Genomic DNA, 12,187 nt, shown 5'->3' with positions numbered 1-12,187 from the left:
CCAGTGCGACTTATATACGTTTTTTTTTTCAGAAAAACTGTCATTTTGGAGGGGGTGCCACTTGTACAAAGGTGCAACTTATAGACTGGAAAATACGGTATTCTCCATCCGGGTACCTCATTAACAATGCAGCATGCTTGACCTTGGGACGGACTGGCACCCCTAAGCCATGCCTGCCAGGTTCTTTGAGATGGCATTAGGGAGATTTAACGGGGGGGGGGGGGGGAGAGGGGGGAGAGGGATAGAAAAATAAGTAGCGGCAGAAGGGAATAATTTACATGCATTTTTAATTTAGTTGCAACAGAGTGGTACTGAACTATTTCGTCCAACAAACTACTAACAAGCTCCACCACTGGTGAGTTGGTAATCTTTTACGTGGCTGGCGCCGCTTTTTCAGGAAGTCTTGGAAATACTGTTGACCTTAATGATGTTCGCTCTTGCGCCTCTTTGCCAAAAGAACGCAATTGAGCTTGTGTCACTGGATGCAATTTTTTTTTGCTATGCTCAGCTATCTCTCGCATTCAGCGTTTCTGTGTTACTGACCGACCACTAGTACTGGCCGGTCATGCCTTTTAAGCTCTTCACTGATAACGATGTCAATTCATGTAGGATTGGATTGGATTGTCAGGCAGCTTTAGCGCAATGCGGCCAAACTGAGAGAAAGGTTTGGCAAAATGTAGGTGCTGATCCGGGAAATTTTTGTTTTGGTCGTACACTTGTACAAAACCATCCAAATTCGGGAGTCTCTTGGACAATTTGGGAAACCTGGCAGCTATGCTAAGCATACCACACCAGCATACAACTGCATGAAGACCTTTTTATGAAATCTAGAGAAGGCCCTATAATGCACTACGTGCATGTAATGCTTTTGACAGTGGCAATCTGCTGTGGCTGATACACTCATATAGTTTGCCAAGAAACATGCTCAATAGCATTACCGGTGTTTCTATTCGTCAACCTCTTCCTGTATTGCAGGTTGACTAACAATTTCTGTACTAAAGAGACATGTAAAACAAGGGAACTATGAAAGCAGGCAGACGAGAAACTATGATGAGGTTGTTCAGCTTGACTGGTACAAGTGTGAATTATTATTTAGGACAGACAAAAAGGGTGGGGGCGTCGCTCTTTACATTAGGACCAGAATTTTTTAATGATATAATTCCAGAAAACACTATTGTGAACTCTAACTTCGAATCGCTGCTTGTGAAACTGAGACAATTTATTGTTCGCATTATCTAAGAAACTTTCTCAGGATTGTTCGGCGAATTTTATCGCTTGTTCAAACCGTATGTTGGACGAATTCTCAGCGTTAGAGATTACTGTTGTGATAATAAGTAACTGAAATATTATTGTTCTGCTTTTGTCCAATTCTACTTCAACCGGTATTAAAGCACCTACCCATATTAGGGAACATATAGAAACATTAATTGGGCTATGTATAACCAATCTAGGTGAAAGTCAGTCAGGAACAATAACAAGCGATTTGAGTGATCCCTTATCCATATTCTGATTTATTTGAAAAGCTCACCCTTAGTTCCCACATCAATTAACACATATTTACCGACTCGTGTAATGGGAGACTCCCAGATTCATATTTGCCACTGGTAGCAAATGTAAACTGGTTGATCTATCTGCCACAAAAAATCTGAATCACTTGCACAATATAGTGCCACAATGACATGGCATTGGGGGGCTCACACTTTCAGCAAGCTGCTGCCGCCGCCAAGCCGCTGCTTGGCTTGATGTGCGAGATGCTTGGCCTACTTGGTGAGTATTTTTCTTCTTCTCCTCTGCTGGATTCGGCTGCTTCCTGTTCTGATCGCCACTCTTCACTCATTTAAAGCCCCTTTCCATCTGAAGACGGCTTTGTGACGTGACATTTTGGAGGATAAAAGTCTTGAATTAAAAAAAAATAAGAGAAAGACATAATACCACGAGCTCTCTTGGTTGCAATTGGTCTCTCTTGGTTCACCGTGGTTTCAATTGTCAGTGGTGCCACAGACGGTGCAATAGGCACGACACTCGTGGCCGATAGGGTGTGCATCAATCGGATGGGCACATTCGAACACCCTTGCATGTGAGCAAATAGCATAACGCTAATACGAATGGCTAGGTATACATCTTCGACAAGCGAGGCATGCCCCGATTTAAAAAAAATAAAGGGCCAGAACAGTGCACATGTGTGCTCACATTATACGCAAGTGCTAAGTGCACCTGTGAGTTGTCACCTGGTTGTTAGTGCAACTGGTAAAACACTTGCTCAGTTCATCAAACACAAACTAATTTCCACCCCATTTGGGGCCTTGAGAGTTACTTTATAATTGTCACTGAAGTTACTGAACAGTAGTGTGGTGCTGTAAATGTTAGTGGCCACCTCGGACAATGCCCTGACCATGTCTGCAACTGGTCACTTTTGCCAACTATACAAATAATTTACATCAAAATTATCACGAGCAGATATCTGCTCCATGAACGTAAATTGAAATTTGCGCATTGCTTAGTTAACACCTTCATAAAGGGCATCTCAGAAAGACAACACCAAAAAATGATTCCTTCCTAGGCAACCACCCCGACACATGATGACATGGGGTTTTTGCTGGTATGCATTTTCTCGTGCTTGAGAAGTGAACTTTTGTCGGCAAAGTTCTTTTGACACATGTAACATACACAGGGGCCCACTCGCCAGAGTGAAATCTTTCATAACAAACCAGGTCACATTAAAAAAACCTCTTTTGAAAGGTGTTACTCACATAGGCATCACGCCAGAGTGCATTCTTCCACATTAAGTCAGCACGCTTTTCTAGTACAACTCTTCCAACAGACACAACACATGGTGTTTCTTCCCAGAGTGCCTTTTTTACCTTATTAACCAGGTTTCTCTTTGCTGTAAAGGTTTTCTGACAGGTGCTAGCTGCATAGGGCCTTGCTTCACAATGCAATACATCGTGGTTAACCAGCTTGGATCTTTTCTGACAGGTGCTACACTGATAACCCTCGCACCAAAGTGCAATCTTTCAAGCGTGTCAAGGTGGCCACTTTGAGTAAAGATACAGGACAGACGTTACACACGTAGGGCATCGCAACAGAGTGCACTCTTTTATGCACAACCAGGCCTCTCTTCTGAGAGAAGCTACACACGAGGCTATTCACCAGAGTGCACTTTTTCATGAGCAATGAGGAGGTCTCTTCGAGTAAATGCCTTCTGACAGATGTCACACACGTAAGAACTTTCACTATAGTGCAATCTTTCATGCTTCAGCAGGTTACCTTTTAGAGCAAAAGTCTTCTGACAGAAGCTACACACATAGGGCATCTCACCCGAGTGCCATCTGGTATGTGTAGCTAGTTGGGATCTTGAAGTAAAGCCCTTTTGACAGATGTTACACACGAAAGTGCTTTTGCTAGAGTGCCACCTTTCAAGATGCGTGTCCAGGTTGCCTTTTAGAGTAAAGCGTTTCTGACAGATGCTACACGCATAGGGCCTTTCACCAGTGTGTGTTCTTTCATGTTCAACCAGATGGTTTCTTTGAGAAAAGCTCTTCTTACAGATGCCACACATATAGGGCTTCTCACCAGAGTGCAATCTTTCATGCCTGGCCAGGGTAGATCTGAAAGCAAACCTCTTATTACAGGTGCTACACACATAGATATTCCTGCCGGTGTGCAGTCTCATGTGATCGTTCAGGCTGCGTTTTTTATGGAAGATTTCTTTACAAACAGTGCAGATGAGGGGTGCCTTTGTAGCACACACTTTTCCATAAGTGGTCTGGGGATTACGTTGTCCACAGGATAGGCAGGAATGCGGCTTCCCTCCAAGCTGGATATTTTTGCCATCGGTGGAAAAACTAAAAGGGAGAAATGACAAAACAAGGTTGGAAATAATTGCGTGAGATTAGGAAACAAGCAAATTATGACAACTGCTTTACTTGAAAATTGCGGTGTTTATGCAAACACTCCCACTGCATACAAAGCAAAAAGGGGCCAAGGTTTGTGAAATTTACTGAGCATATCATGCCCACATATATTCGTTGACAATCTAAAAAAATACCGAGAGTAAACTACATGCACCAACACACACAAAGTCCAGCATTTTGTATTGTCGTCAAACGAAACCTATATCTAATTAAGCCATCACAAACAAGCTATTGAGTAATCAGAAGTGATCTTCGAAGTAATCTTCCTACATGAATAATAACTGCTTCACTGTATGTTCGAACAAAAAAATAATATCAGGAGTTGGACAAAATAGCGTTTTTTTACTCGTCCACAAAAGAATAACAACTTTCCACCAACTTATAGTAACTCCACAGCTAACATAAGTCCCCACACATCTTTTGTAAGTCTCAGTATGGAGAATCAGATTAATTCTGCACTTTGAAGAAGACAACTTCAGTAAAGTACCCAAAAATCTCAACTGCTAAGCATTAACTGGCCACCTATTGGGGGAGAAGCCTAGTGTCTGGTACTTGTAACAAAACTTAGGACACCTAAACAGTCCTAATCTGTCCGAGCATCAACACTAAAGTTGTACATTTAAAAATAGTTTCTCCCTTTTAATATTGAGGCTCAAACTTGCAAAAAGTGTGTCTGGAAATCTACAAATGCATTTCACTAGTCAGTCTGGACGCTGATAAAAAAAAATCCCCCCACCTCCCCGAAGGGGATCGTGCGGAAATGCGAATGCATTGGGTGCACCGATGAGTATAGATGAGTATAGATTGAGTATAGATAGTGCATCATTATATAGATTCCGAGCGCAGCGAGCGGAGAGGGTACGCGGAGAGGAGAGAGAGCCCGCCGAGCTCCGCGATGCGAGCGCCCTCACACGCCCGAGCGCGCTCCTCCTCTCCACTCACTCTCCGCTACTCCGCCCGAGCTCCGCGATGCAAGCGCCCTCACACGCCCGAGCGCGCTCCTCCTCTCCCCTTGCCCTCGGCTACTCCCGCCCGAGCTACCACCTGCTCCGGTTGCTAGGCGCGCCAAAACTGTTGCTAGGGGCGAGGAGGAGCGCGGAGAGATAACACCTGCGGGCGCACGCCGACGGAGCACAACAACCCCCGACTAAGAAAATGCATTCGCATTTAAAAGGAAGACGACAGCATTATGCTTATTTGACAAGATATATAGCTCACTAATAATCCCGTAGCAACGGGTAAAACAGTTCAGTTCAAACTGAACACAGCCAAAAAATGAAAGTTATGGTGAACCTAAGCTTTCGCTTTTCATCTAACAATGCATGAGCATCACTTCCGGTTGCGCTGTGAAACCATATATGTGGGTGGGTATGTTGATGTTGTGGCCAATGAATGCCACAGGCCCAAGAAAGTGACGACATTCATTTCTAATGCATTGTGGGGGGCTTAAGGCTTCGTAGTGGTCTATCAGCTTAGTGACCACCTCCAGAGGGCATGTGGCAGGGAATAGTCTAAGGTCCTTGCTGTTTAACCCCATAAGGGCTCATTAGAAACACAATTATGTACCAATATTGCCAAATTTTCTCATGGCATGAAATACTTCAGGAACATCCTAAAACAAAAATATTTTCAAAAAGGATTTACGGCACATAAGAATGTTTTATTGGTAATTCCTCACTCCACGCGTAATACCCCTCCCTAAGGCATTTGAAATGTACTCTGCAATAAATTCAGTACTGTACATAAAACCCTCACCATTATCTCCGTCACCAGAATTAAACACGAAACCGACATCCTCATCACTCACGCTTGCACAAGAAAGCCGCACGAGAACCCAGCAGAGCTACAGTTAAACCTCGATATAACGAAGTCGTACTTGGGGGTGAAAATTTCGTTACATCGAGAATTTCGTAAAATCGAGGTTTCGATTTTACAGTTCATTTAACCAGTTATTGAGGTTTCAAAACCTTGCCTATCGCCCAGAAACAACTGCTATGTAGTTACCTCTCCACTTAAAGCGAAATTAGTACTAAAACTGGCCGCGAAAATTGTGTGAATTAAGAGTTTCAACACTTAGGCAATGGAATTCGGATAGCCGACGGTAGTTCACGTGTCGTCGTAAAACCGGTGCTTTTTTCGCAACGCCTCATTAAATATGATAGCAGACTAGGTTTCCACTTTTTCTTTTTTTCATTTCGGTTACTACAAAGCGCCGCTGTTAGTCAATTGAACGCACGTCCATGACCCTTGAACTTCACCCCGGCGAGGTGCTGGTTCGAAGTTACGCCTCTTTTCGTCCGTTCAGTGGTAGTCTTAGGCGCGGCATTGAGGGGTGCGGCAGGCAAACAGCGGATGGGTGCTATGAACCTTTCGAAAGACTTTTCTTATGTACAAGGGCTCTGCAGTATGGGCGTGTGATGCAACCACGACACTTGAGATAAAGCCATGATTGTGAGCTGAGTGGAGTACACTTGGAGCGCTTCACTGTGTGGAGCAGCGCTTACGTGCGCCCGCTAAAGCAGAAAGCTTACATTAAATATCTTCCGACCAAATTCGCAATTACATTTATGCCCAGTGAGCCCTAAAGAAACTGATTTCTCCGCATCGCAGCTGTCTAACTGTATCAACTGTATTGCAGCTGTATCAACTGTCTTCTATGCCTATTTTTGTTGTGCCTTTCTCAGTCTTAATTGCCTCCCATAAATGTTCTGTTAAGAATTCCTCCGTTCTCGGAAGGCGTGTCTAAAGTTTACACGTCGCTGACGGGGAAGAGCTCGGGAGGACTTTGGAGGCCCCGGATCAAGTAACCGAAGACGAGGATCGGAACGAAAAGCGGCCGCTGTTTACACCATGCGGCGCATCCGACACCATGCCACAGACCCCGGACGGTGCGGCGCCAGCGAGCGACGTGTGTTTATGTGTGTGCGCGCTTGCAGACGAACCGACGCCAACCATCGCCATTTGAGGCACCGAGACTCTCCTCTTTGTTCGTGCCCTTACCCTCTTTCTGTAGTGTATACCTGTGCGTATAATAAAACAGAGCTTCAAGTGAACCCATACTGTTCGCATCGTTCCTTGGAGATCTCCTGCGCGCGCGGCACCAGCCGCCCCGTTAAGTTACGCGCAGTCGAGCGGGAACTCGCTAATATCCAAAGGCAAGTTCACGCCTGCGGTTTTCCGTACTGTTTTCGACAAAGAAAACACTACTCAACATTTTGGTGCCGAAACCCGGGAGAAGTCGACCAAGCGACACCGAGAGCATCATGGATCGACTCCAGAGAAAGCAAGCAGCAATTCGCAACAGCATCGACAAGACCCTTGCGACCGCCAACGAGCTACTGCAAGCGTCACCAGCAGCGATCGGTGAGCTGGAAGAATTGTTTGACTTGCTTATCCAACAATCTGAAGAGCTTAGAGTAGCTAACGAGAACGTCGAAAAGAAGATAGACATCGACCAGCTCGATGAAGAATTGGCCAGCTGTAGTGCGTACAGCACAAAAATAAGCTCGATGAAAACAATCCTCAAAAGAGCTATCAAAATGGGAACAGCTAGCGACATTGCCCCGGCGGTTTCATCGCAAGTTAACACCAGTTCAATAAGCAACACACAGTCCTCGGCTCCCGCGTCAAGTACGACGTCGTTTCAATCACAGGAGGCAACCACCAGACTTCCGAAGCTCGAAATTGCAAAATTCAACGGAGACGTGCGCTCATGGCCGAAATTCTGGAACGAATTCGAGTCGACAATCCACAAGAATTCAGCGCTTCCAGCCATTGACAAATTTAAGTATCTCTCAAGCTACCTGACAGGACGAGCTGCCGCTGCAATCGAAGGCCTTACGTTGACAGACAGAAACTACGAGATCGCGGTCAAAACCCTTTTGGAGAGGTTCGGCAAAGATGAAGTGATCATCGAGGATCATATGTCGCGGTTGCTGTCGATTCGACCCGTGCTGAACGTCGAGGAAACAGGGAGGCTGAGGATGCTGTACGATGAAATTCAGGCTGGTGTCCGAAGTTTGGAGGCGTTGGGCGTGCCGCCGAGCGGCTACGGAGTGCTGCTGCTCACGGTCCTCCGAAAGAGCATTCCAAAGGAGCTTCGCTTGGAGTACTGTCGCAGGAAGACAGCTCGCAGTGATGGAACCGAGGATGAGCTACTGAGTTTTCTAGACTTCCTGCGAAATGAAATCGAGAGCAGAGAGAGAGCAGAGTACGGTACTTATCGGTTTCAAGAGTCTCATTCGCCACGAAACAAACAGAACCGCATGGGAAACGACCAAAAGCAGGCATCGTCGTCAGTCCTGTCAGCGTTCGCGGATAAGAAGGAAAATGCATGCGCCTTTTGCAAAGCACGTGATCACCTGACAGCCGACTGCCAGGCGGGTGTTTCTCTCGAACAAAAGAGCAACATACTGAAACAAGAGAGACGTTGCTTCAAATGCACCAAACGAAACCATCGAGCAGCTGAATGTCGTACGGCAAAATGGCTCACTTGCGCGAAGTGCTCAGCTTGACACGCCACTGCTCTTTGCGGCCTCAACAACAGACCCGCCCTGGAACCATCGAGCCAGGTTGCGGCCCCGCCAGCGCCTACCGCAGAGTCGTCACTTCAGGCAGCAGCGACGGTTAGCGCTGTCCGCATTATGCTGCAAACTGCTCAAGTTTGGGCTGAGGGACCTCACGAGCGATCCAAAGTGAGGCTCCTTCTCGACGGCGGAAGTCAGCGCACATTTGTGAAACAAGAACTATCGCGACGGCTAAAACTCCGCGTCCTGGGAGAGGAAAAACTGACAATTATGACCTTTGGCAACGAGAGGCCCACTGAGCAAAGAAAATGCCGCCGCGTCGAGCTGTGGCTGCGCAACCAACACAGCGGAAACGAAGTCCAAGTGGAAGCGTTGGAGGTCCCTCATATTTGCTGCGACGTGATACCAGCTCCTGAGATGACCACCGTGGCATACCTTAATGAACAAGGAATGGAGGTCGCCGACTGCTCGGTAGATGGGTCCCGTCTCGACGAAGTAGGACTCCTCCTAGGAGCCGATTATTACTGGGAGGTGGCCACCGGTAACATCAAGCGCCTACAAAGCGGGCTTGTCGCCGTGGAGACGGTTTTCGGATGGACGTTGCAGGGAAGTGCGTCAACTTCGTCATCCGCTGTCGCCTATCACGCCAGCACCGGGGTCTTGCGCGTAACAGTAAGCGCCGACCTGGATGACGACAATCTTTCCAAGCAGCTAAAATCATTCTGGGAGCTGGAGCACATAGGCATTACGGACAAGCCAGATAACACCCACACCGAGAAGCAAGTGCTACAGGACTTCAAAGAAAACGTCGCTTACAAGGACGGTCGCTACTGCGTTACCCTTCCCTGGCAAGAAAACATACACGAGCTTGCGGATAACAAGACGACGGCTTTTGCGAGGCTCTCCTCTCTGACTACAAAGCTTTTGCGCAGTGAAGGCACGGCTGAGGCCTACGACAGGGCGATGCGGGACTACCTCCTTACCGGACACGCTGAGGAAGTACCCGAAGCGGGTGAGTCCCCGAGGGGGCCTGTTTATTACATGCCGCATCGCGGCGTAACGTGCCCGAGCAGTGAAACTACTAAATTAAGAGTAGTTTTTGATGCTTCGTCAAGCGCACCAGGTCAGCGGTCTTTGAATGAGGTACTATCTGCTGGGCCGAACCTAAATCCGAACCTGTCGGATATCCTCATTAGGTTCAGGATGCACAATGTGGCCATCATGGCTGACATTGAGAAGGCCTTTCTCCAGGTTGGGCTTGCGGAAATGGATCGCGATGCACTACGCTTCCTTTGGTACGAAAGCGTTCCAAGACGGGGAGAAGTTCTTCCTCCGATCAAGGAGTATCGAATGACAAGAGTGCCCTTTGGAGTTACCTCTAGTCCATTTCTGCTCGCAGCTACCTTAAAGCACCATCTCGACTCTGTGCATAACTTGTTTCCTGCAACATCAGAGATGCTACGTGACCACTTGTACGTGGACGATCTTGTAACGGGAGCTGACAACCTGGAGGAGGCGGAAAAGATTTGTCGAGAATCACAGGAAATCATGCAGCTAGCTGGCATGAACCTCCGTAAATGGAAATCGAACGAATTCAAGCTCGAAGAGGCATTGTTGGAAACAGATCAAACCCAAAGCGGATTTTCCGACGTGACGATGACAAAAATTCTTGGAGTCGAGTGGAGGCCAGAAAGTGACGATTTTGTGTTTGAGATGAACACGCTGATTGACTTTTTGAGCAAGCGACAGGACACGAAGCGATTTCTTCTGCAGGCATCTGCACGCGTGTTTGACCCCTTTGGCTTCCTCGCGCCAATTTGGACTACTGCGAAAGTAATGTTTCAGAGCCTGTGGGAACGAGGGACAGACTGGGACGAAAGTCTCCCGCCCGATATAGCTGAGACGTGGGACAAGTGGTGCCACCAGCTGCCCATGCTGAGGCAGATCGCAACACCTAGGCTGCTCGCTCGTGACCTCAGCCATGCGTGCACAGAAGTGGAGCTCCATGTGTTCTGTGATGCCAGCCCAAAAGCATACGGCGCTGTTGCTTATGTTAAAGCAAGGACAGAAAATGGATGCACCACGGTGACATTGTTGATGGCTAAAGCGAGAGTGGCTCCTTTCAAGCGACTGTCACTACCGCGACTGGAATTGATGGGAGCCGTTATCGGCGCACGGCTGGCAAAGAACCTGACGAAACAGTTGGGAATTGAAGGCATGACAGTTCACTGCTGGACAGACTCAACGATAGCCTTAAGCTGGATCAAAAGTTCCGCCTCCAAATGGAATCTTTTTGTTTCAAACCGAGTCCAAGAGATACAACAACTGACCAATCCCGCAGTGTGGAAGCACTGTCCCGGAAAGGAAAACCCCGCAGACATATTAACCAGGGGTATCTTACCATCAGTTTTGGTGAATGCTAAGCCATGGTGGGAAGGGCCAGAGTGGCTCAACAAAAGCAAAACGTACCCCGCCTTCGAACCCTGCCTTGCTGATCCCCAACTCTGGCAAGAAGAAATCAGAACGCCGGTGCTAAACACCATAACAGACGGCGAACCAGCTGTTCTGATAAACCTAAGCGAAAAGAGTTCCCTCACTAGAGTGCTTCGGACAACAGCGTGGATCAAGCGCTTCCTCTACAACTGCCGAACCTCTTTGGAGAAAAGGATGGGGAGCCTGTCAGCCGAAGAGATGACCGAGGCGGAGAGGTACTGGCTGAGGATTTCACAGATGGAAACATTCGGAAATGAAGTACGGACCCTCAGTGCATCCAAGCCGCTTGACCGAAAATCCCCGATAAAAGATTTGAACCCGTTCCTAGACAACGAGGGACTGCTACGGGTTGGAGGTCGGCTGCAAAACAGTACAGAGCAAGAGAGAACAATACATCCGATCATTCTGTCTGCGAGGCACCCTTACGCTGGCCTTCTGATTCGCGGGGAACACAAGCGGCTTCTACACGCAGGAGTACGAGATACGTTATCTCACCTCCGTGAGAACTACTGGATCATTCGTGCAAGACAAGCCGTGAAATCAGCCATAGGACGCTGTGTGCCGTGTCAAAGACAGAGTTGTCGACCTGCCGCGGAAGCTCAGGCCCCGTTACCAGCTGACAGGGTGACTCAGGCGGACCCCTTTGAGGTTACGGGTGTAGACTTCGCGGGCCCCATATTTTACACGGACCAAGGAAGCATGCGGAAGTCTTATATAGCGCTCTTTACTTGCGCTACAACCAGGGCGGTACACCTAGAGCTGGTAAGAGACCTCACTACTGAGACATTTCTTATGGCGTTGAGGAGATTTATTGCGAGAAGAGGAATACTGAAAACTGTGTACTCGGACAACGCTCTCACATTCAAGCGAGCCTCAGCGGACCTGAACAAAATCTTCCACGCCATCAAGGGAAGCGACACTCAGGCATACCTAAGTGACCATCGAATAACGTGGAAATTCATAGTGGAAAGAGCAGCATGGTGGGGTGGTTTCTGGGAGAGAATGGTACGTACAGTCAAGAACGTTCTCCGAAAGGTTCTTGGAAGAAGTGCACTCGACTACGACAGCATAGTAACCATTCTCACTCAGGCGGAAGCGGTTGTCAATTCTCGTCCGCTCACCTACGTGCACTCTCAGGCGGAAGAACTCACGCCTTTGACCCCGTCGCACTTACTCATCGGACGTAGGCTTACAAGTTTGCCCTCCCCCGGCGGTAATATCGTAACGACATCTACGAAAAGTACAGTCACAAGG

The 12,187-nt window shown here is 47.7% G+C and overlaps 1 protein-coding gene across 2 annotated transcripts in view; it reads right to left on the bottom strand.

Annotated features, from left to right (window-relative positions):
* Positions 1–345: 345 nt before the first annotated feature.
* LOC144158341 (uncharacterized) overlaps positions 346–12,187 on the bottom strand; it is a 31,943-nt gene continuing 20,101 nt past the window's right edge. Inside the window, exon 4 of one of the 2 annotated variants that reach the window (XM_077689163.1) lies at positions 346–3,845. In XM_077689163.1, coding sequence (XP_077545289.1) covers positions 3,143–3,845 — 703 coding nt within the window. In that variant the 3' untranslated portion in view covers positions 346–3,142. The remainder of the gene's footprint in view (positions 3,846–12,187) is intronic. The other variant, XM_077689162.1, reaches the window with a different exon arrangement.

This window comes from Haemaphysalis longicornis, unplaced genomic scaffold, assembly GCF_048455015.1.
Source record: "Haemaphysalis longicornis isolate Haplotype H1 unplaced genomic scaffold, Haemaphysalis longicornis Haplotype H1 scaffold_10, whole genome shotgun sequence".
NCBI classification, from domain to species: Eukaryota; Metazoa; Arthropoda; class Arachnida; order Ixodida; family Ixodidae; genus Haemaphysalis; species Haemaphysalis longicornis.
The sequence above is the reverse complement of the archived record's forward strand: the minus strand, read 5'-3'. Positions and strand labels throughout refer to the sequence as shown.